The sequence below is a fragment of the Lathamus discolor genome, chromosome 3 (assembly GCF_037157495.1).
Source record: "Lathamus discolor isolate bLatDis1 chromosome 3, bLatDis1.hap1, whole genome shotgun sequence".
Classification (NCBI taxonomy): Eukaryota; Metazoa; Chordata; class Aves; order Psittaciformes; family Psittacidae; genus Lathamus; species Lathamus discolor.
Genome location: NC_088886.1, coordinates 51761392 through 51775287, shown reverse-complemented (window position 1 = coordinate 51775287; position 13896 = coordinate 51761392). Strand labels below are relative to the sequence as shown.

Genomic DNA, 13896 nt, shown 5'->3' with positions numbered 1-13896 from the left:
TAACAATTGAGTTCCATTAGTAATCTTTTTAATGATGCACTCATAACAAAAATTATTCCTGTAAGTTGTCCCTTGCTGCTTGTTATTGTTATGGCATTGCTATAGTGAAGGCACACAAGCTTGGTCAAGGAACCTCTATGGCTTCCAGACTTCAGCACGCAAACATGACTCACTGTGTTCTTGTCAGCTGGTATGTCAGCCAGTTGAACCACTCAGGAGAGTAGATGTTGCATTTTTGAGAATTTGCCATGGAGTATAGCTTGCTTTTCTTTTATATGTGGCCATTTTTGGAATTTCATCTCAATGACTTTAATAATTGTAGAAATGTATCTGAGGTTTTTAAAAAAAGTCTCCTATGGCTTCTAAAAAGATTCTGCTACTGATTATTTTGACTAAAACTTAGCAGTTTAGCCCTTGCACGGTCAAAGCTCCAATAGCTATGTTGCTGAGTTGCAGTCACTAACACAGAGAGATTGAATGTCAATAATTCCTTGTGAAATATAGAAATAGTTTTCAGTCACCAAAGCTTTTGCCACTTCTATATATCCAAATATAACCATAATGAGCGCTACTTCTTCAAAGAAAAATTTGATGGCACACTTGGATTTTGACCAACATGAAATCAGTAATTGTTTTGCCTGTGAAGTCCATCTCCTGTTTATATGTGAGACTCTTGTACAGTTCCAGCTGTGTAAAAAAGATTATGTGCCAATGTGCATGCTCTACATAATTTGGATCCAAAGTAGTGACAAAAAAGTAAAACATAGAAACTGATATTTTATGCAAGTACTAAGCTGATTCTTCCTATCCTTAGTTTCACAGTGTGACAATTTGAAGCAGACTTTGGCAGGGAATGTGCTGATATTCACACCTTTTGTTGTAATTGGAGTTTGACCCCCAGACCTGTTGGAAACTTTACATCATCTGCCACTCCATTTGACTGCAAGGAAATAGGGGTCTTTTATGGAGAGGAGAGCTCCTTTGATCCCTAAATTTGTGTGTTTGTAGCTGAGGTGCATGTATATATGCTGAAAACCAATGACATATTTGGACGCAGAAATAATTTTGCAAGTGAGCTTCTGGTCTTAATATAGTTTAGTGCTTGGGGTGACAAATGCATGAACAAAAATAGGTATGGACAAATTCTTATGATGTAGAAATGTGGCTCATAAAAATAGCATCATTGTACATCCTTCTGACAGCTTAATATATCTTTATGGATATATTAGGGTGGTTTTAAAGTTATCTTCTTTAATTTACCCAAGACACATTATCGTTGCTAATATGGGGCAATTAATTCTCTGTGGTAGATAAGACCTTTCTGGTACAGTAACATTTTCCATTTGAGGAAAATGGCCCAGCAACATTTCCTCATGTTCCTGAATACCCTTTGGGAGGTTCCAAAGCGTTGCCAAATCTAGTTAGGATTTTGAAATAAGGTCAGAACATGGCTAAAGAGGATTTCAGTATCTAGTTCATGAATCTTCTGTGGATACTAGTACAGTGTATAGGCATCATCAGTAAAATTTACTATCATACATTCCTCTGTGACTCTGCATTACATCATATCAGTTACTCAGGTTCCCACTTTCCCAGTCAGTAAGATAATTGGAAGAGCTGTGCTAATGTTCAAGAGTTTCTTTACAGGGAACTATTGCGTTCTTTAAACTATAGCAGAATTTCACTAAGACTTTTGGGGTATTTCAGGTGACCCCAGAATCCCCAAGTACAGCTTGTGTGATGCAGCCCTGTTCTTTGACCACCTCTGCTCTCCAAATGGGTTTGTGCACTCTGACCTCTGTTTTCACATGGCCTTTATTAGATGTTAGCAGTCTTCCAAAACTGAGCAAAGAACTAGAGGCCTCAATGCTTGTTCTAAAATACTTAGTCAATTATAACACAGTATACTATTACAAAATGCAATATTGAACATGCAATTAAATATATTACTCTGGCAGAAACCAAAAGCATTAATTCAAGTACCTTGTCCAGCCCAGCTGTATGCAGTGTCAGTAGCTAATTATATTTTCGTGTTTGTTCATGAGAACAATGGCAAAGTGAGCAGCATCAGCAAGCTGAGGCCAAGAATTCCTTTCTTCCATGACTTTTTGCAATATAGAAAGCTGCTGCCAAGTTCAGGGGTTTGGCTGGGTGAGCAGTAAATCTCTCAAGACTTGAGAGGCTGTGAGTTTTAATAATATGAAAACTTCCGGAAAATTTATGACTACAGTTACCAGAGCTAGCTTTTTGGTTTTGGGTTTTTTTTGTTTTTTTTTTTTTTTTTTTTTTTTTTTAATTAAAAAAAAACCCAGAACAAACCACCTATTTCTAGGAAGCATTGGTTTTCCTTTTCTGGTATCTTACAGTTTTGACAGGTAAAAACAATTTGGTTTTAGTTTCACCTGTCACATAGAAATGGTGGAAAAGGTATGTTTTATGTAGCTGAAATAAGTTTTACTTTTCTATCTGCCAGCAAGTTTTAACCAGCCTGAGAAGCATGTGCTGTTGTAGGCAGGACGATTTAAAAATCTGTCAGATCTATTAATTCAACCCTTTTCTTATCAGTGAGATGATTTTTCAGTTTTATTTTTGTGTAGTTCCAGTTCTTTGCGGTTAATTTGGTAGCTGATATCCCTAGAGACTGTGACAGCAGTTTCATCAACCTGAATTTTGTAAAGCAGTTTTGGTACTTTTTCCCACTGCTTTTGTAAGCTGTATTTTCCAGCTGAGCATCCCTCTGTGATTTTTCAGTCAATGCTAATTTTACCATAAGTATGCATTTCAACATACAGTATCATTAATGTAGAAATGCTAAGAACTAGAATATATAGCACAATTAAGAGACAGCAATGTAAACAATTTATCTTGGCATCAGCTAAAGTGACAGAATATATAATTTAAGCAGTCATGAGAAGCTAAAGCAATTTAGAATTGCAAGTTTCTCGGGAGCTTTACCAAGCACCATTGAGACACTAAGTCATCAGTCTTTCGCTTTCTTCAGTGATGCTGAAGTGATGCTTATGATGGCTGCAGAAGAATATTTTTGCTAACCATGCTGAAAGAGCCTATAGAGAATAAGGAATGTGTGCTGAACTGGAAATCAGTAGGTCTCCATCTCATCTTTTTGCTCTCAGCAAGCAAAATGTTTCTGTATTCATATTTGCTGCTAAATGCTTGCATAGCCATAGAGGTATAACACTGTTTTTTTTTTTTTCTGTTTTTGTTTTTTTTTTTTTTCCCTGAGGTAAATAGGCAGACAGTAGATAGATTTCTCTCTCTGTAATGTAGTTTTAACTATTGCTAAATAAATTTTTATGCTTAGCTCATCATCTTTGGGCGACATGGTCTAGTGTGAGGCATCCCTGCCCGTGGCAGGGGGTTGGAACTCTATGATCTTAAGGTCCTTTCCAACCCTAACCATTCTATGATCTTCCATTAACATTATTGCTGTTGCTGTGTTCTTATAAGATTCGTAATTTTCTCAATTTCTGGTTCATGTTTCTTTTTCAATTCTGTCCATATAAATTCCAGAAAGGAGCAATGTGAGAAAGGCTTTGAAGACACATGAGAGCAGAAAAATTTAGTGTGCCTATTAGAACTTAGGTTGCACACTTGATATTTTTTTTTTAACTTGTAGAAGTCACTGAGAAATCCTGGTAAAAGTCACTGTTTATGGCACTACTCATGGTAGAATAATTCTTCTCAGCCAAATAATCTGATGCTTCCAGAGTAGTGATATCATGTAACCCTGAGGACAGAGGGAATAGCTACTGAATGTGCAGCTGCAGTACAAAAGAAAGCTTCCTTATTCTGAATTGCCTAATGCACTGCTATTTTCTCTTGAACACATAATCTACAGGAAAAGAGGGAAGTTTGGTTTCTTGTCTTTCTGCTGATCTGCTTGGGAACTGTAAAGGTGGAGGGCTTATAATCTAGATACTTTTTTTTCCCGAAGAAATTAGCCTGAACATGATTTTGTTTTCTGTCTGAGGTGCAGAAAATGTCACATTTTGTTACCAGTCTTTAAGTTACTCCATTTCATCAAATGTTTAATGCAGTCACCTTTCTTGTTGTCTCATAGGGAGGCACTGGGCCAGCAGGACCGAGCGGACCATCAGGAATTCCAGGGCCCATGGTATGGTGTTAAACAATCGCACAGCCTGGTGGCTATTCTGCTTTCTAAATTATAGACAAGCATTGGATTTTTGTTTTCTTCCTTTTAATAGGGTCTCCCAGGGAGTGTGGGACAGCCTGGAATGAAAGGTGATAAGGTGATTTAAATATTTCCATTATCCTAGCGAAGTATAATTCTTTCAGACTACTTTCATTGAATCTTGAGCAAAATAATGTATTTGACAAAGTCTTCCCTTTTCATTTAGATTTCTCATCTAATTTTTTTTTTTTCTGAAACTGCTTCAGTCTCATGATCTGGTACTTTAGACAGACTTACTTCTGGACAGAGCACTTACTACTGGGCATAACAATACCCAGTGCTGTGCCTGTAGGGTTCAATGGAACATCTTGCATTTTTATCAAAAGATATGCATTACTTTTAAATACTAAACATTGAATTAGTCTTTCTCATTCTCTAGTTCTGATAACTACTAAATTTTAAGCCACATACATGTGTATGTATAAAATAATATGTTGTTTAGGGTGAACGTGGCCTTGCAGGAGAGCCAGGAGACCAGGGGTACCCAGGAGACAAGGTAATTGATAATTGCATTGTTTTATAAAATTGTCCAATCTCAGCAACTTTGTCAGGCTTCTGAGTCTCTTAAAATGCAACAGGTGAGTTGCATAAAAGCAGAATGCAGTAGTAAAAGTTACTGGATACCACCGAATTAATATCTCTTAAGAAATGTGCTAATTAAAAGTTAGCTATGGAAAGCAGTGAACAAAGACAAGTAAAGGGCATGGGCAGAATTCTGGCAGCTTATCTCTGTGCTCAGAGATGCATCAAACAAGAAAAGAATTACCGTATGATCTGTAACCTGACTGGCACGGGTGATACAGTTGTGGGGGTCTATTACAGACCTCCTGATCAGGACGAAGGAGTTGATGAGGCTTTCTACAGGCAACTGGAAGTAGCCTCGCGACTACATGCCTTAGTCGTCGTGGGGGACTTTAATTACCCCGATATTTGCTGGAAGACTCACACAGCCAGTCATTCACAGTCTAGGAGGTTCCTCGAGTGCATTGATGATAATTTCTTAATGCAAATGGTGGACGTACCAACTAGGGGAGCAGCGCTGCTAGATTTAGTACTCGCCAACATGGAGGGTTTGGTCGAAGTGGTGACGGTCAATGGCAGCCTTGGCTGCAGTGACCATGAGATGGTGGAGTTTAGGATCCTGTGTGGGAGGAATAGAATACCTAGCAAAGCCACAGTTCTGGATTTCCGAAGGGCCAACTTTGGCCTCTTCAGTCAACTGCTAAGGGAAGTCTCATGGGAAAGTGTACTAGGCGGTAAAGGGGCTCAAGATAGTTGGTTAGCATTCAAGGACCGCTTCTTCCAAGCTCAGGATCGGAGCGTCCCAATGAGTAGGAAGTCAAGTAAGGGATCTAGGAGACCGGCGTGGTTAAACAAGGAGCTGCTGGGCAAACTCAAGTGGAAAAGGAGAATCTATGGATTATGGAAGGAGGGGCTGGCTGCTTGGGAGGAATATAGGACAGTTGTTAGAGGATGTAGGGAGGCAATTAGGACAGCTAAGGCCTCCTTGGAACTCAATCTTGCTAGTCGGGTTAAAGACAATAGAAAGGGCTTCTTCAAATACATAGCAAATAAAACTAAAACAGGAGGCAATATAGGCCCACTGCTGAACGAAGTGGGTACCCTGGAGACAGAGGATATAAAGAAGGCAGAGGTGCTGAATGCCTTCTTTGCCTCTGTCTTTACTCCTGCAGACTCTCCCCGAGGGCCCCGGATTTCTATAGCCCCAGAAGGAGTCAGGACAAAGGAGGAGTTTGCTTTGGTAGATGAGGATTGGGTTAGGGATCAGCTATGCAAACTGGACATCTGTAAATCGATGGGTCCGGATGGAATGCACCCACGGGTGCTGAGGGAGCTGGCGGAGGTCATTGCTAGGCCACTTTCCATCATCTTTGGTAAGTCGTGGGAAATGGGCGAGGTGCCTGAGGATTGGCGGATGGCAAAGGTCACACCAATCTAAAAGAAGGGCAAGAAGGAGGACCCGGGTAATTATAGACTGGTCAGCCTTACCTCCATCCCTGGAAAGATGATGGAACAACTTATTCTTGACTCCATCACTAGGCATATCAAGGATGAGGGGGTCATTAAGAACAGCCAACATGGTTTTATGAGGGGGAAGTCATGTGTGACCAACCTTATGGCCTTCTATGAGGAAGTGACTAGGTGGAGGGATGATGGTAGAGCGGTAGATGTAGTTTTTCTTGATTTCAGTAAGGCATTTGATACTGTCTCCCACAGCATCCTCATAGATAAGCTAAGGAAGTGTGGGCTTGACGATCAAGTAGTGAGGTGGATCGAGAACTGGTTGAAAGGAAGAAGGCAGAGAGTTGTGGTCAATGGCGCAGAATCTAGCTGGAGGTCTGTGACTAGTGGAGTTCCTCAGGGGTCGGTGCTGGGACCGGTGCTGTTTAATATTTTCATCAATGACCTGGATGAGGGAACTGAGTGCACCCTCAGCAAGTTTGCTGATGACACAAAACTGGGAGGAGTGGCTGACACACCAGAGGACTGTGCTGCCATTCAGCGAGACCTGGACAGGCTGGAGAGTTGGGCGGGGAGAAACTTGATGAAATTTAACAAGGGCAAGTGTAGAGTCTTGCATCTGGGGAAGAACAACCCCATGTACCAGTACAGGTTGGGGGTTGACCTGCTGGAAAGTAGCGAAGGGGAAAGGGACCTGGGGGTCCTGGTGGATAGGAGGATGACCATGAGCCAGCAATGTGCTCTTGTGGCCAAGAAGGCAAATGGCATCTTAGGGTGCATTAGAAAGGGAGTGGTTAGTAGGTCAAGAGAGGTTCTCCTCCCCCTCTACTCAGCCTTGGTGAGGCCGCATCTGGAATATTGCGTCCAGTTCTGGGCCCCTCTGTTCAAGAAGGACAGGGAATTGCTTGAAGGAGTCCAGCGCAGAGCCACAAAGATGATTAAGGGAGTGGAACATCTCCCTTATGAGGAGAGGCTGAGGGAGCTGGGTCTCTTTAGCTTGCAAAAGAGGAGACTGAGGGGTGACCTCATCAATGTTTACAAATATGTGAAGGGTAGGTGTCAGGATGATGGAGCTAGGCTTTTTTCAGTGATATCCAGTGATAGGACAAGGGGCAATGGGTGTAAACTGGAGCATAGGAAGTTCCACGTTAACATCAGGAAGAACTTCTTTACTGTAAGAGTGACAGAGCACTGGAACAGGTTGCCCAGGGGGGTTGTGGAGTCTCCTACACTGGAGATATTCAAGGCCCGCCTGGACAAGTTCCTGTGTGATGTACTGTAGGTTACCCTGCTCTTGCAGGGGGGTTGGACTAGATGATCTTTTTAGGTCCCTTCCAACCCTTGGGATTCTGTGATTCTGTAAAAGATATTTTTCCCTTCTGCAGCTCACCTGGACCAGCTGTGGTTAGCAGCAGCATGTGGTCTGGCATGCTCCTTCATGTCATGAAACTCGTATAAATATCTTTTTTCATCTTTGGCTAGTGCATCAGAAGTCGCTGAAATAGCACATCCTGTGAGAACTCTTTTGATGGGAGTTGAATGTTAGAAAGCATTTTTTTATCCCACAGAATTATTTCAAAGTCTGTTTCAGGTGGCAAGGTGTAGCAATCTTTTGTTTCCAAGATAACGTAGCAATACATTTTCATGTGTCTTTAATAGCTTTCTATTTTCAGGGTGCTCTTGGTTTACCAGGACTCCCAGGGATCAGAGGAAAGGCAGGACCCCCAGTAAGTTTGCACATCAATTTTTGTTCTCAATATATCACTACATGTTGTTGTTATATTTGATACTTCTTTGTATCTTAAGCCCACACTGCATGTAATCCCTCTAGAAGCTGCCACTGCTATCTGCCTCTTTTTGATGTATAATTAGAAGCAGCCAATGCTTAATGCTGTTAAGGAATTAATCACTCCAGTCTCAATTTTCTTATGCACAGTCAAGCCACTATCTGATAAACCTACTAAGACTTCATGAATGTCATAGACACTTAAACTCAATTAAAAAAATACTTTTTGTCCCAGAGAATTTATAATACCAACACTAATCCTGCAAAAAAACACAGTTTTGCTTAGGCTTAGGCGGAAAAACTCAGGCTTTTTGTCTTTAAATAAGCATTTTCATTTAAAGATAAGCATGTGGATTAGCCTTTTCTTGAACAGTTGTGGATTTTAAGCACAAACTGAATGTACCCAACTTCTTGACCTGTGTTAAATTAAGATGAGAACTCAGTCTTGCAAGTAATATAATGTTTAACTTTGCAGAATGCATTTACAATAAAATCATTTACATTTAAAATTTTACACATATTTGCCAGGTCAGGCTTTAATTTTGCTCAAGGAACCCTCAGTTATGGCAGCAGCAAACTGGAAAAGCAGATAATTTAGAGAATTATTTTGGTCAGTTTTTCAGCTTGTCAGTATTTATATATAATGGAGTCAGTATAACCTGGATAGGTTCTAATTTTGCTATTCTTAATCCCAAAACTGCCTTCTCTTTGGCCATGATTGGATACTTGAACCATATAGGTGGGTATGTAAACCGATACCTGTAACAGTTACTTTCTGGACTTCTAAATAATATGTAATTTTATTCTGAAAACAGCTGTATATTTAAAGGCAGTTTTATATGACTGGTTGGACCATCCCAAAGTTCCCAATTTATTTTTCTAAAGTGAAGTGACTTCCTATGAAGTGGAAAAGTCATCTCAACACTTGCTGGCTTTTTTTCTGATAGATGTTTTTTAAATTTTCGTAACAATCTGCTGTTAAAAAAATAATTATCACCAAAATTCCAACTGTTTGGATTTTTTCAAGGGGAAAATTGGAGATCCTGGATCCCAGGGGCCATTGGGTCCTCCAGGACCTGAGGTAAGAAACTGCTAAATAGAGGTAAATTAAATGTCATTTAGTTCTAAATTACAAAAGTCAGAGGTAAATGGGTTTTCTTTACAAAAGATTGTTATCTTAGTTAAATTAGAAAATACTTTTTATTCAGTCATAACCGATGAATTTTCCTCCATAAAGTACAAAAGATTCTAGCTCATAATTTTTAATGTAAAATATTAATATACAGGTTCTTTGATTAGAAAGTAGTTCCTCATTTGCCTATATGATTAGGAGTTTCTGTCTTTTGAATAAAGGTGTTGTGGATTGTCGATTACACCTTGAATGAGGCTCATGTGATTTCTCAGGCACATTTCCATTCATGAATTCTACAGCATGTTTACAAATGGGATTTTCCAAGCCTGGTCATATATTTATCTCTTAGAAAATAACTGTATTTGCAAAAAATGCAAAGAATAAACACTAATTACATAGGAAGCACTGCCAAGTACTCGAATCTAGCAGTGCAGTGTCCTAAGAACTGTATGGTACTATGGAAGTCTGCACAGAAACTCAGTCTCTACATTGTTCAGTTTCGGTGCTTTTTGGCATTAATACTATGGGCTGTTAGAAAAAATGCTGTGGACTATACGGGAAAGACATATGCACACGCAGACATGCATGTATTTGCTGGAGAGATGAAAGCAAAAAATGCAGATTTGTCTTTTTAATCAGCCTCTTTCAAAGGATGGCGGGGGAGGCGCTTGATTTTGGTTTGTTGTCGTTTGTTTTTCTTGTTTGGTTTTTTTTGGGGGGTGTGTATGTGTGGTTTGGTTGTTGTTTTGGTTGGTTTGTTTTGTTTGGGGATTGTGGACTTCTGGTGGGGTTTTGGTTTTATTATTATTTTAAATATATCTGGAAGAGATGTATTAGCAATGATGATTGTTCTGGCCGTATAAGATAGAGTAACTCTGAGAGTTTGTCTTCTCAAATCAAGCCTCTATATCTCTCCTTTTAAGTAGGAGCCCCTTTTTGAGTCTTTGATCTTTAAAGAACAGATTACTGGGTTTTATTCCTTTGTTGTTACAGCTCATCTAAATCCTAAAGAGCACACTTTTCTATTGGAGATGAACCCTCATAGAGAAAAAACTCGCTGGGAAAGGCGGTGTAGAAACACAAGATGGTATTTTCAGAATAAGCCAATATGTTTTAGTCAATGAGGAGAGAGTATTTTTGTGCCCTAGAGTTAGAATGAAAAAAGCACAAAGCCTGTGCATGCTGCCCACAGCTGCCTCCTTCTGTAGCTCAGGATTTTAGATTTTGTGAGCTTGTCTGACTGTTTGAACCCAGAATGCCTGTGCTCGCTGAGTATGATGAAGTGTGTAACGCTTATTGTTAACGTGAATGAAATTAGACAAGGTTTTAACAGGCTTCCACATGTACTCAGAATATTTTATAGTTAAACTTTTGCTCTGCTAATCACATTTAATTATCCCCCAAGAATGAAGGTGATAGTTTCCTTCAGATGTGCCTTCAGATGTGCTCTGAGTATCATAAATAGGTTTCATCTGGAGCAGAGGGAGCATTAGTCATTATCTTCAATAGAACTTTTTTCATCTGTGCAGTATTTTGATCTGAGGTCTTTAGCTTATTCTTTCAGGAAGGTACTCATATGGGATTCAGCTGTTATGTTTCATGCTCATGGCAATAGGATTACAAAGGAAAAGGAAACTTTCAAGTAATAGTTAAACAATCAAAAAGGCACATATTTTGTAAGTGAATCACTGACTGCTTTGAGCTGTTCATTGTTATTTTTAATGCATGTTTTCTCTTCATCGCATGATGTTCTGAGGTCGTGCAAACAATGCCATGAGTGCAGTGATAACATAGCTTTCTGTTTTAATATTGCATAAATAACTTGCTTGCAAATGACTTGAAGGAAATATAGAAATAAAGACAATTTTATAGCTGACGTAGTTGCATGTTCTGGTATGCATCTGAAGAACTGTTCTTGAAGAATTGCTCATATGTTCTGCTTGGCTTTGCAGAGATTCTTTACTGGTCCTTTCATAAATGTTATTTGCCATGACTATGTCTTTCTGATTATTTTTTTTTTCTGTATTCAGAAATCTGTATTAATTTTGCAGAAATAGTCAATTTACCATAACTTTTTAATAATGTTGAACAGTGCTTGTTCATATGACCCTCTTGGGTTTTATATTTTCTTCAGTGATCATGATAGTGCAGTCTGTGCTTGTTAGGTCCCAGCCTGTTTGCACAGGCCTTCATAGGTAGTTTTCACAGAATTTGTCATTTTGGAGATTTTTCTTTTTCAGGCACAGCTGTGTGAGACTTCACTATGAAAGAAGTGACATGCAGATAAACAAAACTTGATTTGTGTTGCTTTACCGTGTCATCATTTAACTCCTAATGTTCTGAATCTGCTTAGAATAAGACCAGCTTATATTTATATGGCTTTTGTTTGTTTTTTAACACTTGCACTGTGTTTGGCTCTTGGGTTTTGGTGTTGATCTTAGAAGAAACAGTAGTCTTGCAAATAAATTGGAATCTCTGCCTTACTTTTTTAGTCTGGCCTAAGTCTTGATGTGACCTGATCTGTATGGGCAGGCAGTTGTTAGCAGCATAGAAGCAATGTAAAGTGAAATAATCCTCCTGCAAGAGAACTCAGTTAATCTTGCACAAGGATTATAGAACTATTAATTACTAGTCTCTTTTCTAAGGTTTAAAGTTAGTAATACTTGACGCCAAGCTCCCTCTGGAAATCCTGTCCGATTCTTGGAGTGAGTCTACACTGAAGTTCTTACCAAAGCTCTTAAATTTTTTCCGTTGTAGATTTTTAGAATGCTTCAAGTCTTGGCTCTTAAAATGCTTGTTGGTGGCTGGTGCTGCTGTGCTGGTCCATCAGGTGAATCACACCAGCCACTTGCTCACACTGTAAAGTAGATACTACTTTTATAAATACAATCATTCTAATGTCTGTTTAATGTAATATATAGATGCAATAGAAAGCTTTATAGCATGATGCATCGCATTTGGAAAACTGGTGACTTCAAGTCTCTCACAAGAAAATCAGTCACTACTGTTTCAGCAAGCATGGCTGAACAGATCCGCCACACTTGTCTAATATGCTGTTAGACAAACGCACAAAGCAATATCAGCATCACTTCACTGACATCTTATCAGCAGTAAATTGCAAAGCTTTCCTGTATTGTATGCTGTAATCCATGATTGCCCTTTTTAATGTTCTCTAACAAATTACAATTGTACAGTTGTAATTTGTACTGTTAGATTCCTTCCTCCGCCCTCTCCAAAATCAGAATTGAAGTTTTGTACCAAAAAAAATTGAAGTTTTGTCTTTGCCCTTTACAAATGCTGGCATTAAACTTTGGCTAAATTGGCACACACAGAATAAAGCTCGTTTCAAATCTTTTTGTTTCTTACTGTTTTCCACTGTACTTGGCACGTTATTGAATTGTCATGCACTTGTACAGATTGCAAAGAGCAAAGTCCTGTCACTGTGTGAATACTGACATTTCTAAAATGGTGTAGAGAAAAAAATAGATTAATTGAATTCTATCTCTGTATAGCATGAGCTTTCAGAAGAATAATAGACATTTATTTGAGAATACAAAATCACAGCTTGCTTTCTCAGTTTAGAGAGATTTGTATCTTTGTTTTATAAGTTGGTAATAATTAGTAATAAAGCACTTAATAAGGCATCTTTGAAGTTCATTGGCTGCATCCAGTCAGTATTGCTTCTGAAAATTCATTTTAAATTCTCATTCTAGTGAAACACAGCATGTGATTGAATGAAATAATATTTGAGCAGAGAAACTTGGCAACTGAAGGCACTATCACAGTCTGTGGAGAGGTTTTTGCTCTGTGGTACCCTTCCACCAGCGTCCATGTCCTGTTCTCATTGAGGGCTGCTGAGGAGCTAAAGGGCAGGAGGGTTTGTGGTGAATAACAATGCTGAAAAATGTCATGTGGAAACAGTTTGGAGTGAGTGGGATTCTGCAAATATAAGAGGATTCCTAGTGGAAATGGAGTGTAATTTCCAAACATTTCTGATACTCTGCTTCCTTATTAGCAGTCACACAGGAAAACAAACAAAAGGAAAGCAACAACTTTTGCAGATCCCTCATCTCTGAGGCACTGACAAAAAGTCATGCCCTGAGATATTAACAGTCTCATCATCTCTGCATTTTTTTGTTAAAGATTATATAGGTAAATGAGAGCAATAAATGTTAATTTTAGATTTAAATGTATTCAGTTCAAAAAGCAACACTTTTACAGCAAGGTTAAAGCGCATTTCTATTGAGATAGCTAGTATTTCCCTTTTTTGTGACACCACATCTAGTTTTATTAGACAGAGTAAACTCTAAAGTGCTTTCCTGGCAAAAGGCCACATCTGCAGCACGAGTTTGAAAATTATTTGTAACTACCAGCTGCCAGGCTTCTGGCTATTGGGAAGATAGGAATCTACACTTTGCAGTCCCTTAATAGAAGTCATCATGTTGAGTGATGCTTGGTTCCAGATAGCAACTGCTGAAAATTACTTTGCAGATGGAAACTATACATTGATTTCCTGGCCTTTCACTTACAGAAAAATAATGAATTTTTAATTTGGAGTAGCTTCACAGGAAGCTGAATAACTCTTGGCAAATTCAGATAGAGGTAGATATGTATACTACTTCACTACTTGAAATCTGAATGGCAAGCACCATTGCTGAAGTGCTTAAGAACTTCTTTCTGGTTCGTTCATTTTTCTGGAATTAAGTGGCTGTGTCCTGGATTATTACAGTTTTCTCATGGATCGTTCATGTAACTATGCATTTCAACACTTGGAAATAGTGT

General features: G+C 38.9%; 1 protein-coding gene across 9 annotated transcripts in view; it reads left to right on the top strand.

The window, feature by feature from the left end:
* Window positions 1–13896, top strand: part of COL24A1 (collagen type XXIV alpha 1 chain) — a 140587-nt gene that overhangs the window by 50943 nt on the left and 75748 nt on the right. For all 9 annotated transcript variants that reach the window (XM_065675219.1, XM_065675220.1, XM_065675221.1 and 6 more), the window contains 5 exons: window positions 4082–4135; window positions 4227–4271; window positions 4656–4709; window positions 7870–7923; window positions 9010–9063. In XM_065675219.1, coding sequence (XP_065531291.1) covers window positions 4082–4135; window positions 4227–4271; window positions 4656–4709; window positions 7870–7923; window positions 9010–9063 — 261 coding nt within the window. The remainder of the gene's footprint in view (window positions 1–4081; window positions 4136–4226; window positions 4272–4655; window positions 4710–7869; window positions 7924–9009; window positions 9064–13896) is intronic.